Source organism: Canis lupus, chromosome X, assembly GCF_011100685.1.
Source record: "Canis lupus familiaris isolate Mischka breed German Shepherd chromosome X, alternate assembly UU_Cfam_GSD_1.0, whole genome shotgun sequence".
Taxonomy (NCBI): Eukaryota; Metazoa; Chordata; class Mammalia; order Carnivora; family Canidae; genus Canis; species Canis lupus.
In genome coordinates this window covers 17,375,525-17,392,346 of record NC_049260.1, presented here as the reverse complement: position 1 = coordinate 17,392,346, position 16,822 = coordinate 17,375,525, and the positions used below count along the sequence as shown (strand labels likewise).

Genomic DNA, 16,822 nt, shown 5'->3' with positions numbered 1-16,822 from the left:
AGATAAGGAGTAGTAGATTTGAGACTGAAAGGCACAGCTCTCTGGGAAAACTTAAAGTTATTTTAGCAGCAAAAGAACAACTCTATTCTAGCTAGAAGATGACTTGGTAATCATTTGTATTAAGGGTATTTTTCTGCTATTTTTGCAATATTCATGCCAAAAAATTTTAAATTCTAAAAACAGAAAGAAAAATTTGAACCTAGAATTAAAGCCCAGTAAATAATACACCTTTAATAAAGCTAAAGGAAACATAAAATGGCAATGAGTATTATAATTGACCCTTCGATTCTGTTATAAGCTACCCAAGATGGTGACAAAAAAAAAAAAAATAGTGACTAAATAGCAGTTGACGAACAATGCTAACTCTGACTCAAGAACCTTTTAAAACAAAAAAGGGTACTGGGCTAGAATTAGTGGTACTGTGACTTTTTTTCTCTACAGTTGTTCATGCTGATTTCAGTCATGAGTTAATATAATATTACATATTTCAGAATGAAATGGAAAGTTTTCATATTATGTTCTATATACATACTATATTATATATATATTTGCACATATGTGTATGGCTGGTTCACCCAAAACTAAAAGTTCTAAAGGGAAAAAAAATCTGAGCACAGCATGTTTAGTACAAAATGGTTTTAAAACAGTTGTAAAAGCAACATTTTAGTCACTGTGGAGATTTGAGAAACAGCAACCTTTAGCTAATATATTAACTAGTAATAACAGCATTATTTCGTTATTGCTGACTTTATTAAATACTTTTTAAATTAATATGTGAAGTTTCAGCTATTGTATTTTAAAAAGGAAACACCAAAAGTACTCTAGATACAAACAATAGTGAAAAGCTAAGGGATAGGAAAGAAGTTTTTCCTATGTGGGTTAGCATCGGAGCATACTTAGACATGAATGAGGTACTGAAAATATTTTTATTTATGTTTTTCCAAATAAGTGAAGTACTGGGTCAGTTATTCTGAGTGTTCTAGAAGAAATGAATGGAACTATCTTTAGATTAGAAAATTAGAAATTCATTTGACATATGAAAGAACTTCAGGCTCATAAGCTTAACAAAAGATTTTACCAAAAAAAAAATTTTACAAAAGGACATTTGTTTTGTTTTGGGTATATACATATATACAAGGGACAAGAATATAAAAGCTAAGATAAAATGGGGAAACAACAAACGAATGTATAAACATTTTAAGAAGGCAACAATAATATGAAAGGTACAATTTAAGAACAGCTTAAATGATTCAGGTTTTCTTATCAATAAAATGGAAATAGTAACAAAAGTTTTATTTTGATATTGTATACACTTTAAAAGTTATTAATATAAATAATATTTCAATTAAAATAGTCTAGAGGACAAAGCATGTTTTAATTTTTTAATTTGGTTTGTATATTAGTATAATTCAGTATTATATATCATGCAATTCTATGCCAATTTAGGGCAGCATTTGCATTGTATTTTTTTTTTTTTTTTTTTTTTTTTTTTTTTTTAATTTTTATTTATTTATGATAGTCACAGAGAGAGAGAGAGAGGCAGAGACACAGGCAGAGGGAGAAGCAGGCTCCATGCACCGGGAGCCCGACGTGGGATTCGATCCCGGGTCTCCAGGATCGTGCCCTGGGCCAAAGGCAGGCGCCAAACCGCTGCGCCACCCAGGGATCCCTGCATTGTATTTTTGAACAAGACAGGTTTTGTTTTATAAAACAGTACACATTTATTTTAATATTAGTGAGAACTCTAAATGATAAAAGCCTCATTCAGAAATATAGTATTCTTAGTATCTTAGTACTTAACAGATCTCTGTTGAGCTAACAATTTTGTACTTTTTCAAAAATATTTTATTTATATGAGAGAGAGAGAGAGAGAGACAGAGAGAGAGAGAAAGAGAACATAAGCAGGGGGAGTGGCAGAGGGAGAGAGAGAGAAGCAGGCTCCCCACTGAGTGGGGAGCCTGATGTGGGGCTCAATGCTAGGACCCCGGGATCATGTCCTGAGCTGAAGGCAGATGCTTAACCAGCTGAACCACTCAGGCATCCCATAATTTTGTACTTCTAGTTATGATGGTTCCCTAACAAGATGCAAGGAGTGAACAATCATAGGTAACTTTGAAAATAAAATCCACAAACAGAATTTAGATTGGTATTCAAAACTATTATTCCACATAAACATTCTCCAACACAGGAAGAATTTCTTGCTCATATTGAATAAAGAGAATTGAAGGGGAGACTTTTTTTTAAGATTTTATTTATTTATTCATGACAGACACAGAGAGAGAGAGAGAGAGGCAGAGACACAGGCAGAGGGAGAAGCAGGCCCCATGCAGGGAGCTTGATGTGGGACTCGATCCCGGGACTCCAGGATCATGCCCTGGGCTGAAGGCAGGCGCTAAACCGCTGAGCCACCTAGGGATCCCCAGGAGACAGTTTTTTAAACTTAAAACGAATACAAAAGAATAAAATTTTAATTTTAACCTAAATTAAAAATTCTATTTGTATACAGTAAAGATTAAGAGTTTCAAATAGCTTCAGAGTGCAACTGTAAGGAACAAATAAATGAAAGTTACATGAAATTTGTTCCAACAAGACCTAGAAAACTCTGCAATTCCTTTAGGTTTCAAATTCTGATGGTGGAGAAAAAAACACAACTAACAACTAACAAAATGAAAAGAAACCACCACCACCATTTTATAAAGCCATTCATCCACTCAACAATCACTGAGTATCTGCTAATGATTCAAATGCAAACTATTATGTTCAAGTATTTCACAACCGGGAGTGTTGCAGGTGATCAGTTTGGCTTTGTGCTTATTATCACTGACATTAAGCATGCTGTCCTTGTGTTCCTGATAATGGAAAGGAGGCGATAACACTTTAAAATAACCATCATCTGCAAATGATGAGGTCAGTACCAAATAGTGAGAGAACATCAGTCCCAAATGTGTATACCAGCTCTGATGAGCAAGAAGTGGACCCATGATACTTCCAACTTACTTCCAATGGCATTCCTGAGACATCCTGGTCTGAATTAAAGTTGAGACAGGAGGCTCCACTCTCTCTGGTTTCTGATAGGGAAACAGTCATCTGGAAACCAGAATTTGATCTGGGAAAATCTCCATTCTATTTGTCTGTTCTCTCAAGGGCAAGAAATAAAGGTAGGCCGACTTGCAGTGGGTCCCCAGGTAGTTGAGAGAACATTCATTAGGGGTCGTGCTACATTCGAGGCTCAAAATTAACAAGGGTCTGGCCATACCAGTGGCTCAACTAAGATGTAGGTTATTAGGAAGAGGATGCCATTTTCCTTTAGACTCGAATAGCAAGACTGAAGAAGTTCATTATGATTAGACAACTTCATGAAAATCCAGGCACTATATATATAGTTTACAGGCAGAAAGGGAACAAATAGCTAAGACCAGGGAGCAATGTCTTCATTTATAGTTGAGAAATTAAAAATTGCCAATGTGGTTTTTTGGGAGGAAAGAGCTGATTGCATTGTGCTAATTATGGATTTACTGGCTCTCAGCTCTAAATTCACCCTTCGATGCTTGCTCTGTGATATGGTCCGGACTCTTCCCGCAGGTCTGCTTTACAGAAAGCACACTGTTAAGATCTTATCAGTAGAGGGCGCTAAAGAAACATTACAGGGGGAAGGAGGCTTCTCTTTCAGGTTCCCTAGTGTTGCATTTTGTTTTGTCTTGTTCCTACAGCATGGTCCATCAGTGATGGATGTGTGTGAGAACATCCTGTGGTGCCCAGACCCTGCAGTCCCTCAGTAACCTTGAAGCCTCGGCCTGGGCTCAGGGATCACCATCATGGGGTCCTCTCAGCCTCATACCCACAGTACCACCCCACCCTCTGTGAGCCCTCCCACCAGCATCACTTGCTTATATCCTGGAGGATTGTTTCCTACTTGCCTGGTAACAGTGGACCAGCTCTGACTTAGGCAACCCAGTGAAGATGCAACCCTCTGGTTCCAATGAGTTCTGACCTTCAGCCTGAAATCCTTGGTTGGTGGGAGGGTGTCTGCCTATTAGTTGTTCTTCCTTGAATATACTCCTCCTTCACCCCATCCTAGGGAACACTTTACATTTTCTTTACATCTGTATAGGTACCCTTCTATCATAGTTTAATTATCTATCTATCTATCTATCTATCTATCTACCTACCTAAGAATATTTTATTTATTTATTTGAGAGAGAGATCAGAGGGAGGGGGACAGACTCTGGGCTGAGTGGGGAGCCTGACAGGAAGTTCAATCCCACGACCCTGAGACTATGACCTGAACTAAAATCAATAGTTGGATGCTCAACCAACTGAGCCACCCAGGCACCCCTGTTTAATAATTATTTAGATTAAACTTGTTGTTTAAGTTACAGTTTGATTTCTGTCCAGACTGATTCTATTACCTTGATGAAGAAATTTACAGTGACTGCAACTATAGTTAAAAAAAATCCAGTGTCCAAAAAAAAATCCATACTGTCTTTGATCATATACAGAATGGTCTCATGGCAGTGTGGCAGGATACAAAATCAATGACCAGAAGTCAGTGGCATTTCTATACACTAACAATGAGACTGAAGAAAGAGAAATTAAGGAGTCAATCCCATTTACAATTGCACCCAAAAGCATAAGATACCTAGGAATAAACCTAACCAAATAGGTAAAGGATCTATACCCTAAAAACTATAGAATACTTCTGAAAGAAATTGAGGAAGACACAAAGAGATGGAAAAATATTCCATGCTCATGGATTGGAAGAATTAATAGCGTGAAAATGTCAATGTTACCCAGGGCAATTTACATGTTTAATGCAATCCCTATCAAAATACCATGGGCTTTCTTCAGAGAGTTAGAACAAATTATTTTAAGATTTGTGTGGAATCAGAAAAGACCCCGAATAGCCAGGGGAATTTTAAAAAAGAAAACCATAGCTGGGGGCATCACAATGCCAGATTTCAGGTTGTACTACAAAGCTGTGGTCATCAAGACAGTGTGGTACTGGCCCAAAAACAGACACAGAGATCAATGGAACAGAATAGAGAATCCAGAAGTGGACCCTGAACTTTATGGTCAACTAATATTCGATAAAGGAGGAAAGACTATCCATTGGAATAAAGACAGTCTCTTCAATAAATGGTGCTGGGAAAATTGGACAGCCACATGCAGAAGAATGAAACTAGACCACTCTCTTTCACCATACACAAAGACAAACTCAAAATGGATGAAAGATCTAAATGTGAGACAAGATTCCATCAAAATCCTAGAGAAGAACACAGGCAACACTCTTTTTGAACTCGGCCACAGTAACTTCTTGCAAGATACATCCACGAAGGCAAAAGAAACAAAAGCAAAAATGAACTATTGGGACTTCATCAAGATAAGAAACTAAAAGACAACCTACAGAATGGGAGAAGATATTGGCAAATGACCTATCAGATAAAGGACTAGTTTCCAAGATCTATAAAGAACTTATTAAACTCAACACCAAAGAAACAAACAATCCAATCATGAAATGGGCAAAAGACATGAACAGAAATCTCACAGAGGAAGAAATAGACATGACCAACACGCACATGAGAAAATGCTCCGCATCACTTGCCATCAGGGAAATACAAATCAAAACCACAATGAGATACCACCTCACACCAGTGAGAATGGGGAATATTAACAAGGCAGGAAACAACACATGTTGGAGAGGATGCGGAGAAAAGGAAACCCTCTTACACTGTTGGTGGGAATATGAACTGATGCAGCCCTTCTGGAAAACTGTGTGGAGGTTCCTCAAAGAGTTAAAAATAGACCTGCCCTAGGACTCAGCAATTGCACTGCTGGGGATTTACCCCAAAGATACAGATGCAATGAAACCCCGGGACACCTGCACCCCGATGTTTATAGCAGCAATGGCCACGATAGCCAAACTGTGGAAGGAGCCTCGGTGTCCAACGAAAGATGAATGGATAAAGAAGATGTGGTTTATGTATACAATGGAATATTACTCAGGCATTAGAAATGACAAATACCCACCATTTGCTTCGACGTGGATGGAACTGGAGGGTATTATGCTGAGTGAAATAAGTCAATCGGAGAAGGACAAACATTATATGGTCTCATTCATTTGGGGAATATAAATAATAGTGAAAGGGAATAGAAGGGAAGGGAGAAGAAATGGGTAGGAAATATCAGAAAGGGAGACAGAACATGAAGACTCCTAACTCTGGGAAACGAACTAGGGGCGGTGGAAGGGGAGGAAGGTGGGGGGTGGGGGTGAATGGGTGACAGGCACTGAGGGGGGCACTTGACGGGATGAGCACTGGGTGTTATTCTGTATGTTGGCAAATTGAACACCAATAAAAAATAAATTTATTATTAAAAAAAGAATGGTCTCAAAGGAAGATGGCCCTTCAATTTATCACTTCATGTGACCATACTGTTTTTTACTGATTTTGTGAGTTATCACCAAAGAATTATGGCATTTAGACCTTAGAAAAACACAGATACTCCAATCCTCCAACTTAATCAGAAAGGCTAATTTAGTTTGTTCACAGCTAGCAAGTGCCAGAATGAGGTCAGGACACCAAATCTCTTTAACTCTCAAATTGGTACTCTTTCTACTACATTACTCTGCCTCACTTGACTCCCCAACAAAAACAAATATTCTTTGAGAACAAGGACTGCACAGTCAGAGTTAGTATGTGTAAGCATTTTATAATGCATAATGTGATCAGCAAATGTAATGTTAGTAAGAATATCCATATAAACGTACTGATGTACATAATGTCTATCCAAATCATAATAAAACACATTAAAAAGAGATTATCTTGGGATGCCTGGGTGGCTCAGTGGTTTAGCGCCTGCCTTTGGCCCAGGGTCTGATCCTGGAGTCCCTGGATCGAGTCCCACATCGGGCTCCCAGTGTGGAGCCTGCTTCTCCCCTCTGCCTATGTCTCTGCCTCTCTCTCTCTGTGTGTCTCTCATGAATAAAAAATAAAATATTAAAAAAATAAAAAGAGATTATCTTAATTCATTATGTATGGCCACATTCACTTTAGTATATACACACACTTTCTTTTTGTCCTAGAAAAGACAAACATTTTTTTACCTCCATTATATTCTGATTTCTTAGTTCCTCCATAAGACATTGATTGTGGAGAAGTTAAGTTACAGTTAAAATAATTTATAAGGCAATTAACCATCAAAATGTCAAAACCTGAAGATAGTCTAATACAACACTCAAGAAATCAATGCCTATTTCAGTAATAGTGTTAGCATGCTTCTTCAGGCTGAGCACAAAGACAGTGAAGGAGGCCAATACAGAAGGGTCACATTAACTGTGAAAACAAAGAAGCCTCTTATTAATGCTTTTCACCTATAAAATTCAGTATTAGAATTCCTGTTTTAATGAGACAGCCCATAATCTGCATGTCTGAATGCTACAGTTACAACTAAAATATCAACCATACATTTAAAAGAAAAATCTCCACTTGCAACAGCTCCAAACCACAGCTTTAAGAGAGAGTCTGGCTATAATTGCCAAAGTTTCCTTTTCAAAGCATTAGGGACCTTCTGAAGACCAATGTAAAATTATTTTTATGATGTCATTAGAGTGCCACTATTTTAAAGAAATCTTTAAAGATAAAATAGCAATATCATTTTTATTTTATTATGGGATGCTACTGTCCTACTACTTATATCCTCAAGCTTTAGGGTAATCAGAAGAAAGCTATGCTTACATAAATAATAGAATGTAGATGGTGGGGCAGTCTCAAATAAGCTCTTTATTTTCTCCTCGAGGCTCTTCCCTTAGACCTGTTGGTTCTGTGTAGTTTTAGCCATTTCTAGTCTAGATACCAGAGAAGGCACAATACTCTCAGCTCAGATGGAGGTTAGGAGTAAAGAACACATACATTTAAAGATAGGGAAAAAATTACATGAATATTTATGAAATAAAACAAGTAGTCAACATGCCAAAATAAGCCTAATTCATGATCAAACCTAAATTAGTAAAGAAAAAGAATAGCTTGGAGGAAAAAGAGAAAAGAGAGAAAAGAGCATTTATGAGAATGTCCTTCCTATAAACTGTAAAGTACTATATAACAAAAAGATAATCTTAATACTAACATAATAAAATAGGCATTCGTTGTATTTATTCTTTTAGTTATTTTTATGAAAGCAATGAGGATAAAATGCCAGTACAAAGCAAGTGCCATATATAAGACCACACTGTTGGTCAGTGTAAAAGCTGTATATTTGAGCTCAGTACAATCAGATTTAAACAATGTGACTTTCGTGATCACGTCTGACCTGAGATTTCCAGGAGTTCACCAAAGCTGACAAGTGTTCCAGGCCCACCAACGAGAGCAGCAGGGCTGTGATAAGCACAGTTTAAGTCTGCCAAAGCACAAGGTCTCAAATGGCTTGTCAGGAGTGCTCCTCTCTCCGGATTCAAAGACTTAGTGAAAGATGGGAAAAAAAGTAGGATATGGAACCCAAGAAAACTCCAGATTTCCTGTACCTGATTTACTGTTTATAAAACCAGCATCTGTGCAGAGCAAAAACAGATGGGCTCCAACATATCAGGGAAGGTGTCATCAGGGCCAAAGCCTAACTGAGAGGGAAATATCAGATCAAGAGAGAGGAAATACCTTCCTGCTTATCATAAGCCAATAATCACTCAGATGTATAGTGGACTCATCATCTGCATTTCTTTTTTGCCCTTTATGACTGCACTTTGCTGTCAGTTCCATTATACTTAATGACAAATTCCAAGGAAACCCAAGTTATCCAGTTTCCTTTTGTTCATTCTCACATTTCAGATTCCCAGACATCTCTGTCTACCACAACAATCAACCAACCAACCCTCTTTTCCATCCAGCTTTTTGGTCTTCTGAGTCTCCTACTTTTGAATTTTAAGCATAAAAAACTCCCATCTTAAAGAACTGTGAGCAACAGGAAATCTAATGTGTGTACCATAAAATTATCCACTGAAAGCCATCAAGATTATGAATCTAATAGAATACATACTTCTGTAATTTTATTTTAAAAGCAATGCAAGGGCACCCTGGTGGCTCAGTTGGTTAAGTGTCTGGATTTGACTTTGGTCATGATCTCAGGGTCCTGAGATAGAGCTGCATTAGACTTCCTGTTCAGCAGGGGGTCTGCTTCTCCCTCTCTCCCTCTCCCTCCCCTGTTTGTGCTCTCTCTCATTCTCTGTCAAATAAATAAAATCCTTAATTTAAAAAAAATCAATGTAGGGCACTGGAGTGGCTCAGTGGTTGAGTGTCTGCCTTTGGCTCAGGACATGATCCCGGGGTCCTAGGATTGAGTCCTGCATCATGCTCCCTGCAGGGAGCCTGCCTCTCCTGCCTATGTCTCTGACTCTCTCTGTGTCTCTCATGAATAAATAAATAAAATCTTTAAAAAATAAACAAAAATTTTTAAAAAGCAATGCAAACTAATTGAAGAAAATTGGGAAGATATTTAAAATTTTTTTAAAAAATCAGCTATTATTAAGTAAACACAATAAATATTAACAGAATATTTTCTTTTAAAATTTTCAACAATGATGACTTGTGTTTATCATGCTTTTAATCTGGTTTTTACTTAGCATTATTATTTAGAATCTTTTTTGAACACTGGAACATAAATATTTTAGGTATATTCATAAATATAATTTATTCATAAATTATACATTCAAATATAATTTCAAATAGTAACTATGAAAAATATTTTATCTCATAATTGTACCATAATTTACTGACACATTACCCTATTCTATCATATTTTTCACTATTATACATTATGCTACTCTAAATTCTTGCTACAGAAAATCTTATTGTGTTGTATAATTTTTTAGACCAGATTCTCATGATAGTTTAGGAATATAGACTCGGAGCCAGACTGCCCAAGTTAAATCCTGTCTTAAATCCTTTCCAACTGTGTCACTTCAAGAAAGTCAACTAACCTTCCTGTGCTTTGTTTCCTCATCTGTAAAATGGAGAGGATAGTAATAAAATCTATCTCATAAGGTTGTTATGAGTACAAATGATTAGTTTATATACAGCACTTTTTGAAATTGTGCCTGAGGCATACTGTAAATGCTACATAATACCAGTATTAATGTTTCTGAGCCTTAAAACCTAAAACTTAAAAAGGTTTAAAGAATGTACATGCAAAAAAAAAAAAGAATGTATATGCATAGCAGTAAGGTATGTCCATTATAATTTCATTCGATTCTCATCAGGATTTGAACATTTTTAATGTATGTTTTTGTATGTGTATGTATTTGTGTTTATGAATTAATATGTGAAAATTTGTACTTCATTACTATGTCAGAGGGATTCCTTGTTTTCTGGGGAAAATAGCCACTGGGAAGTAATGGTAGTCTTTGTGATTTAAGTTGGGGATGCAGAACTTACCTCTTTAAGAAATATATAAATCCAGTGATATTTGTATTACCTTTCTGATTTATCTAATGATACTTATCTATTTCATTTATTTAATTTTTTAATTTAAATTCAATTTGCTAACATATAACACCGAGTGCTCATCCTATCAAGTGCCCTCCTTAGTGCCTGTCACCCAGTTACCCTATCCCCCACCACCTCCCCTTATTTGATTTACTTAATAACCTTCATTTATTTTTTTATTTTTTATTTTAAAAAATCTTTTAAAAGATTTTATTTTATTTATTCATGAGAGACACAGAGAGAGCAGCAGAGACATAAGCAGAGGGAGAAGCAGGCTCCATGCAGGGAGCCCGACACAGGACTGGATCCCGGGACTCCAGGATCACGCCCTGGGCTGAAGGTGGTGCTAAACCGCTGAGCCACCCAGGAGTCCCAATAACCTTCATTTAAAAACAGCATGCATACATTTTTTTATTCCTCACTATCTATTATAGACTCAATGTCTGTGCCTCCTTCTAAATTCTTATGTTGAAACCTAATCCCCGAAGTTATTTTTTTTGGGAGTGGAGTCATCGAGAGGTGACTAGGTCATAAGAGCAGAGCCCTTTTAATTGGATTTGATTAGTGGCCTTATAAAAGAGATTCCAGAGGTTTCCCTCAAGTCTCTTACCTGTAAAGACCCTCTATGAACCAGGGAACAGGCCCTCACTAGACACAGACTCTGTAGCCACCGAATCTTGGACTGCCAGCTTCCAGAAGTATGTGAAATGTTTGTTGGTTAGGCCCCCTAATCTAGGGTATTTTTGTTATAACAGCATGAATGGCATCTGGTTTTGTTTTTCACTCTAGCTCTTTGCTACCACAAGTTTCCTATTCTAGAATTGGAAACTTTTGCTTAATTTATTTGTTAAACTTACTCAAATACATTTTTCAAAAAGGTACTTTAGTGATCTTGTTGATCTAAAAATATCTTTTTGTTGCTTTCACACATGAATGATAATTTTGATATAAATATTTTGGGGCACTACTTTTCTTAAAAGATTTAGGTCTTTTGTTTCATTGTTTTCTGGCACTTATGGTTTCACAGTATACATCTCAATACAATATAATTTTTGTTTCTTTGAAGTCAAAACCTTTCATGTGTCTCTTCCCACTGGTTAAATGAATGTAGTTGCTTCTTGCCATAAAACTGTAAAATGTTACCAGAAAATACCTTGAAACTGTTATCTTTCCAATTCACTCTTTGACTTGGTTGAGAAATTCAATTTTCCCAATTTTTACTCCTAAATTTTCTATTATATCCTTCATTGTTTACTATTGTTTTCTTCCTTAGAAATTAATAATTAGTTGAAGGTGGATTAATCAAAACCTATTCTCTATAGCCATTATCTTCTCTCATTTTTTGACTTTTTATTAGTTTACTAAAAATCTGAGTGTCAATAAAGTTTATTTCTCATCGTTTCAATTTTCTGCAATAACCATGCTTTTACTGCTTTCAGCATGGTTCAATTTCTATTTCCGTGTTCTTAGTTTTAAAGATTGTTTTTTTAGTTCATTTTGTGCTCATTTTGTAGTGGCTTTGCCTTCTTTAGAGTATGGTATTCTATTTTAATGCAAACAATATTCTTTCGATTTTATTGAGATTATTAAATAGATGTTCTAAATAGACTTACTACATGAGGAAGAATTTTCTTCTGATATACGAGAGGATACTTCTTTTCCCATTCTTTTTCTTTACTCATCCTTAAATAAAGATCTATTTCAAGAAAAGACACACCTCACAACTTTTCTGAGCTATCTCAGTTTGTCCAGCTGTTGAAGAGTACTCTGATGCTTATAATTGCCTATGGAACTCCTAGGAAATAGCAGGTTTTCATGATTAAGTTCTTTTTTCTCTTCATAATTAGCCTCCACTACCCTCTAGACAAAATAAAGGTATAGGAATTGAGTCTGGGCTATGACAGTTGATGTTCTAGTGCATATCTCAAGCTACACATTTGTATGAGTACTCTGACTCAACTACCATAGAAACAAGGAGAACATTCAAAATCAATCACAATTTGATTCTAAACAAGTTATATCAAAATTCAGGCTTTTTATTTTCTGGTGTACATAAAAAAAGGGAAATAAAAACACAAATACTGGAAAGAAGGTCATGTGATTATAAACAATTGTACTTAGAAGATATTAATATTCTCATTTTACATAATAAGAGCAAAGTCTCCTACAAATATCAAATCATTATGTTATATGCCTGAAACTAATATAATGTTATGTGTCAATTACAGGAATAAATATTTTTAATTGTTAAAATTTACTTCAAAAGAATCTTAAAGAAAGTTAAAGCACTTGACTAAGGTCATGTAGATAACAAAGTTAGAATTAGGGTTCAGATGGTTTAGACTTAACATGATTTCCTCCACACAACAGGAAATCTGGACAGAGACTTTTTTTGAATATTTTGTTTTAAAGAAAGAATTCTAGTATCATATACCAAGTGATATACTATACTATTTTATTAGTTTTTAAAAAGAATCTTACTTTGAGAAAAGTAACACGCACGTATATAACCTTCTACTGAAGGCTAGCCCATTAAAAAGCCAGGAATGGAGAAGTGGAAATAGACAAATATCACATGATTTCACTTGTATGTGGAATTTAAGAAACTGAACTAACAGGCAAAGGAGGGGAAAAAAGAGAGGCAAACCAAAAAAACAGACTCTTAATTACACAGAACAATCTGATGGTTCCTGGAGGGGAGGTGGGTTGGGGGATGGATAAAATAGGTGATGGAGATGAAGGAGTGCACTTGTGATGAGCACTGGATATTGTATGGAAGTGTGGAATAACTATATTGTACATCTGAAAGTAATATTACACTGTATGTTATCTAACTGGAATTTAAATAAAAACTTCAAAAATGTTAATAAAAAATAAAATAACTCTAAAAAAAAGAAAATACAAGTGCTTTCTAAGCTACACTGATTGGTTAATGCCATCCACAGTCTCAAACATCATCAGACAGCATCTTTAATTCTCACTAGCTGGAATGTGAAATTGCCAAAGTAATATATTGCATTCATTTCTAAACTTCTTCAATGGTATTTATGTTGTCACTCATTTCTAACAGAGGTCTTCACCTCTGAGGACATAACTTGAACACCAAGTTATGGATTTACGAAAAGCAGCAAACTGTTCATTAACAAGAAAGGAATAACTTTCTCTAAAGTATAATGTACTGACATTCCATTTCTCGTAATAAAATATCTTCAAAGTTATTAACTGATTAAACAAATATTGCCAAATTAAAATTTGGACGGTTGTTTGGTGAGTACAGAATTTGATCAAAGGCAGATTAATTATTTTATTAAGTATTTCATCCAAATGATGATAGGTTGTTTATCCCACGATACAACCAAATACTTTTCTCTCTTTTTGTCACAAATGATCAGTAAAAAATTCTGATTTAAAGTTCCCTTTTTTCTAGGTTCATTATATTCCAACCTTGCTACATATTACAATCTTAAAATTTGTATCACATTGTATCATATTTTCCTATTAGCATACAAAAGAATGGTTGTAACTGTTTTTTATTAAACATATAACTGTTTTTTATTTTTATATTCTTTTGTACTTTTTCTATAAGATAAACAGAGCTCATTTTTATAGACTACAGCTTTTTACTTAATTACTAGTTAAAGAAATATTTTTAATGAAGATGAAAATAAATCCAAGCATACTTACCACGTGAAGAATTTTATTCTCTGTTTCATACACAGTACAATCCTTTAAAAAAAGAAACATATACATTAGTTTTTAAAAAACCACACATTCTTTTTAAAATACTTTCTTAGGAAATGAACTACAATTTGAAAAAGTCTTGACAATTCAAGTAAAAACAGCAATAAGAATAGGAAAAAAATCTGGAATGTTATATGCCAAAATATTCATAGTAGTTAGCTCTGATGGTTAGTTACAGAGATAGTCTAACTTTTGCTTAACTATATTTTTAAATTTTACACACATATAATAAAGAATAATATACATTAAACATATATAAAATCAAATATTAGAAAAAATTATTGTAACCATTTTCTAATATACATTAAACATATATAAAATCAAATATTAGAAAAAATTATTGTAGCCATTTTCTATCTAAATTTTTATGTGATAAATATTTTTAAAAATATTTCCAACATTTCAAATACTAATTTATTATATACCAGAACATTAGAAAAAACACTAATATTTATTTCAATAGTCATATCTTAATCTCAAAAATGCTTTTATATTTTCAACCATTCCAGGCTATTAAATCTTTTATATTATGTATTTAAAATTGGTATACACTACTAATCTGAAGTTCATAGTTTTTACCTAAAATTGGATCCTTGAAATAATAAAAAATTGTTTTTAAAAATCCATTGTCTTTTTTCCTGCAATTGCTAGACTTACAATGAGCCAAAACACAGCAAAGAGATTTTGGCTTAGAAACTTTGTTTCTAAAAAAAAAAAAAAAAAGAAACTTTGTTTCTATGGCTCATTTTTTCTTAAGAAGTTTATAAAGTAGCAACCCAAAAGGGTGTTGTGAGGATTAAATCAGAAAATGGATAAATGGCTTAGCTTAGCACAATATTTGGCATACAGTAAGTAATAAATACATTTGAGCCATGAATTATCATTGTTCTATGTCTTTATTTTAAAAATTTAAACTAATTACCTTTACTTCAAAATATATAGTTAACTAATTACTATTTGACAATCTAATTTTGAAAGAATAACCATGTTTCAAAATACAACATATTTTAAGGAATGATATAGTCCATTTCATTTTTCCCCTGAATTTAATTAAAAAAAAGGAATCTTATTGAACATAGTTGTTTCTAAAAAAGATTTTATTTATTTATTCATGAGAGACACAGAATGAGAGGCAGAGACATAGGCAGAGGGAGAGGCAGGCTCCATGCAGGGAGCCCGATGTGGGACTCGATCCCGGAACTCTGGGATCACGCCCTGGTCCAAAGGAAGATGCTCAACCACTGAGCCACCAGGCGTCCCTAAATATAGTTTTTGATAATGCCATTTGATAATGCAATACCTTGTCAGAAGTATTATATATTTTTATCAGGGGCAAAAGTTTTATTTTTTTTGTATATTTTTTCATTGGAGTTTGATTTGCCAACATACAGTATAACACCCAGTGCTCATTCCATCCAGTGCCCCCCTCAGTAAGAGACTCTTAACTCTGGGAAACAAACAAGGGGCAAAAGTTTTACATTTAAATTTAGGTCTGATTTATTTCACAAACTAATAGAAATACTTAAGGATTGGGTCTTGCCATACTGTAGGACTTCTGTGCCAAAGAAGAAGTTTGTTATAAATATAGCCATAGCTATGTCTCTATAAATTAAGTATGAATTATGTGTACAGAGGAAACAAGGTATAGATAAAGCATTTATACTAGGAAAATGCATTGTACTTACATCTGAATTTGGAAGAGTCCAATTTTACAGAATTATTTCCAAACACAATTACATTGGTGAGAGATGATTTGGGAAAAGCTGGAAAGTTGCCCAGTTTCCCAAAGCTGCCTGTACAACTTATTTCAGCATTTATAATGGATGCAAGTTTGATTATTTACCTACCTTCCCAGAATCAGAGAATATGATTAAATTTGCAAAATTCAAAGGGATTCCCCTCAAGGAAGAAGGTAAATATGATCTAAATGTATATCCTGCTAGTGATACAATAATCACACAGAGAATAACTATTTCAAGTTCTTTAAAATATAACATTTTACCTGCACATCCCTAGTGTGAAATAACAAAAAGCACTATTAAACAAAATCTTATACTATTGTCAGTGATCATTTTGTTTGTTGGTAGTAGTGTTGGTAGTCTGTTACTGTTTTGCTGAAACTATTGCATTTCATAGGATGAAGCAATCAAACAGTTAGTGATACTATTATCACATGTGATCATTCTATCATTTTTGGTGTCCTAAGTAATTTTAGCATGAGACAAAGTAGAAACATATAAAAGAAGGTAAGTAGAACCTAGGGTCTCTTGATGTATTATGTATACACATCTGTATATATTTCTTACTTTCATCCACTAAAAAGACATAAACGTTCAACTGAGTAATGAATAAATTCTTCACAGTTAGTGATTTTCAAATACCATTTCCTGGACCTTCAAGGAAAAAGATGGATTCCAAATCTGGGGTAGGAAATGTACAAGATGAGCCTGGATTGTACTGTGACACAGATAGAAAGAGACTATTAAACTCTACAAAAATCATGCCAGCGAGACTCAGAAGTCAACATGAAGAAATTCTTACTGGCCAAAGACAGAGCAATTTGGGAATCTAAAAAAATAATAGCTGCAATTGATGGAAACAGTAAAGTACAT

At 34.6% G+C, this 16,822-nt stretch overlaps 1 protein-coding gene across 5 annotated transcripts in view; it reads right to left on the bottom strand.

The window, feature by feature from the left end:
* Positions 1 to 16,822, bottom strand: part of CNKSR2 (connector enhancer of kinase suppressor of Ras 2) — a 276,753-nt gene that overhangs the window by 147,650 nt on the left and 112,281 nt on the right. For all 5 annotated transcript variants that reach the window (XM_038587046.1, XM_038587047.1, XM_038587048.1 and 2 more), the window contains exon 5: positions 14,154 to 14,195. In XM_038587046.1, coding sequence (XP_038442974.1) covers positions 14,154 to 14,195 — 42 coding nt within the window. The remainder of the gene's footprint in view (positions 1 to 14,153; positions 14,196 to 16,822) is intronic.